We start from the raw sequence: 2,469 nt of genomic DNA, 5'->3' as shown, positions 1-2,469 counted from the left end.
TGTTGTTCAAGACGATAACCATTGTCAGCACTGGGGGGCTAAGCACCCCTAAAGATCAGATTGTAGAATCGCCCCTGGAAACAACTCTTCAAAAATGTCATACTGGTGTGAAAGAATGCCACATTCATTTATATTAAACCTATACGCTCTTGCATGAGACCTTTATGATTGCATGTGTACATGTATATCGTTTCGTTGGTACTGAGGTTGTGAACGCATTGGTCCACTGGATAAGCACGTCTGTTTACTCAACTCCCAGCGAAAACTGCTCAACAAAAATACATCTGAATAGTAAAATGGATGTTTTTCATTTAAGGAAACAGACTCAAACTAAACAAACCGTGTGGTGCAATAGTGTAAAAGTTTAATATTAGCTAATGTAGAATTCTTTATACAGGTATGACGTTTTTGGAAAAAGTTGTTTATTAAGCTGAAACAAAACTCCTCAGCACAGCCCAGGGGTTCCAATCCTGCTTCCTGAAGGGCCACTATCCTGCATGTTTTTTTCTGTTTACTTACTCCAACACACCTGATTCAATGATTGAATTACCTCTTCATGTTCTGCAGAAGCCTGTGTCACCCATTGATTCAAATTTAGGTGTGTTGGAGCAGAGAAACATGCAGGATAGTGGCCCTTGAGGACCAGGATTGCACAACCCTGGGCTAGCCTGAAAGAAAACTTCTGCTCTTTTCTTTATATTCTGTGACGGATATCACAACTGATAACATGCAAACTATTCAAAACCATTTGAAAGACTATATCTTTAAAATGACCAGACTTTCTCTTTAAGAGGGCTGCAGGTCATGTGGCAACACTTGTGCAAACACATAAGGTTTGGGCAAAATAAGTCATTTGTTATGATCAGAATCATTTCACTATGTAACTTCCAGTTCAATAACTTAAGTAAACAGGATTAGGGGTGTTTTGTTGCTGAGTGTGAATGTGTTTCGGAAAGACAAACAGTCAGGCTCTGCCTTGAATGCAGGGGGCATGGGTTTAACCAGAGTTTAGGGACTGTTTTGACGTCATAGATGGTTGGAAACTGGTGGTTTATATGACAATATAATCATGTTCATGAGGCTATGACCTCCCAGAGGTATCCAAAGGTTATCCATGATTCACTCTGATAATGAGCTTCATCACTTAGGCTGTCATCCTGACTCCTTTGAGGCCAAGCCTAATGTCTACAGCCAGCAAAGCTCTGAGAAACTACAAGACTAGCAATATACTGAAACACTAACCAATGTGAATGAATAATTGCCTAATTATTTAGCATAATAGTAAAGTATACTCTTAGTATGTGCACTAAAAGAAGGAAACATGCTGTAAAGTTTGTAATTTTAATTAAAAACTTTTCATTTTTTCCCTTAAAGTGCATCTTTATCAGATACTGTACAAAAGCTGCAGTAATACAAGAACTGCTGGCTTCATTTGCCTGTCTGGAGTGCATCACAATGACCCTTTGGTGCTGTTTTTTCCTGAGTTCTTTCACAGTCTCGCTCACAAACGTCTGGTTATATTGGCAGCAGTGCAGACAGGTGAGCTCGGCATGGACAAAGCCTGCGATGTGAAGGGTCAGAGCCAGCACAGCTGAACAGCAGAGGCTCCTGCTGAAGGCCACAGTGACGACCCCACGGGTTGTAGGAAGGAAACAGATGGTTGACTTCCTGCACCGTGCCAGAGCACTGCAGCCCAAGCCTGCGAAGCATGAACAAGTGAGAAGTTTAACGACACCTATCAACACAATCAAGATTTATTTTTAGATGTCCAAGTATTTAGCTACCACATTGTATTTGTATTTACTGATTTTCAGCTACTGAATCATCTTCCCCATGCACCTCGACATCAGGACTTTTACAAATTTATGACTGTTTGAAGTAAAATGTCCAAGTTCTCACCCAGTAAATGCTGCAGGTGTGTTCAGGTGATGAAAGAGAGCAGGCTCACACACCAGGGAGGAGCGCTGACACACACTCGCGCAGGACTGACCCAGTGGACCCAGGTGCCCCCTCAGAGCACTTTCTGGCGGCCAAGCCGGGACAGATTTACTGCAGAAGTTCTTGAGCAATTTATGATCAGGAAAAAGGAGACAGTTGTAGAAAATTAGAGTTTGAACAAAGCCTTTTACATTTACACGCTTTACTTACTATATACTAGGGCAGCACCCATAGTAGTACACATTTCTGTACCTGGTGAGTGATGTAACCATGAAGCCGCTCCAACATTCCCACACATGTGAACTCCTGAGGAGTGAAAGGCTTCACCTGCAAAAACACACTTTTTACCCAGTGCTACTGTAACTGGGAGTTCCTCACATCATGTTCAGTAAACCCAGTTACCTCTGTGCTTAAAATAGACCTGAGAGCCTGCTGAACATCTGTCTTGTTGGTCACATTCACAGTCCACACGTATGGTTTACCAATGAACTGCTCAGCATATGGGTGCTGTGAGGTGATCTGATGTCAACA

General features: G+C 42.1%; 1 protein-coding gene across 1 annotated transcript in view; it reads right to left on the bottom strand.

Moving 5' to 3' along the window:
* Positions 1 to 1,515: 1,515 nt before the first annotated feature.
* LOC119423468 (alpha-1,6-mannosylglycoprotein 6-beta-N-acetylglucosaminyltransferase B-like) overlaps positions 1,516 to 2,469 on the bottom strand; it is a 23,280-nt gene continuing 22,326 nt past the window's right edge. Inside the window, exons 11-14 of the mRNA XM_037690866.1 lie at positions 2,341 to 2,457; positions 2,191 to 2,265; positions 1,900 to 2,060; positions 1,516 to 1,699 (exon numbers count right to left, since the gene is read on the bottom strand). Of these exons, the coding sequence (XP_037546794.1) occupies positions 1,516 to 1,699; positions 1,900 to 2,060; positions 2,191 to 2,265; positions 2,341 to 2,457 (537 nt within the window). The remainder of the gene's footprint in view (positions 1,700 to 1,899; positions 2,061 to 2,190; positions 2,266 to 2,340; positions 2,458 to 2,469) is intronic.

This window comes from Nematolebias whitei, chromosome 17 (assembly GCF_014905685.2).
Source record: "Nematolebias whitei isolate Nwh7 chromosome 17, NemWhi1, whole genome shotgun sequence".
In the NCBI taxonomy this organism is placed as follows: Eukaryota; Metazoa; Chordata; class Actinopteri; order Cyprinodontiformes; family Rivulidae; genus Nematolebias; species Nematolebias whitei.
Note: the sequence above shows the minus strand (reverse complement) of the source record. Positions and strands in the feature narration are given on the sequence as shown.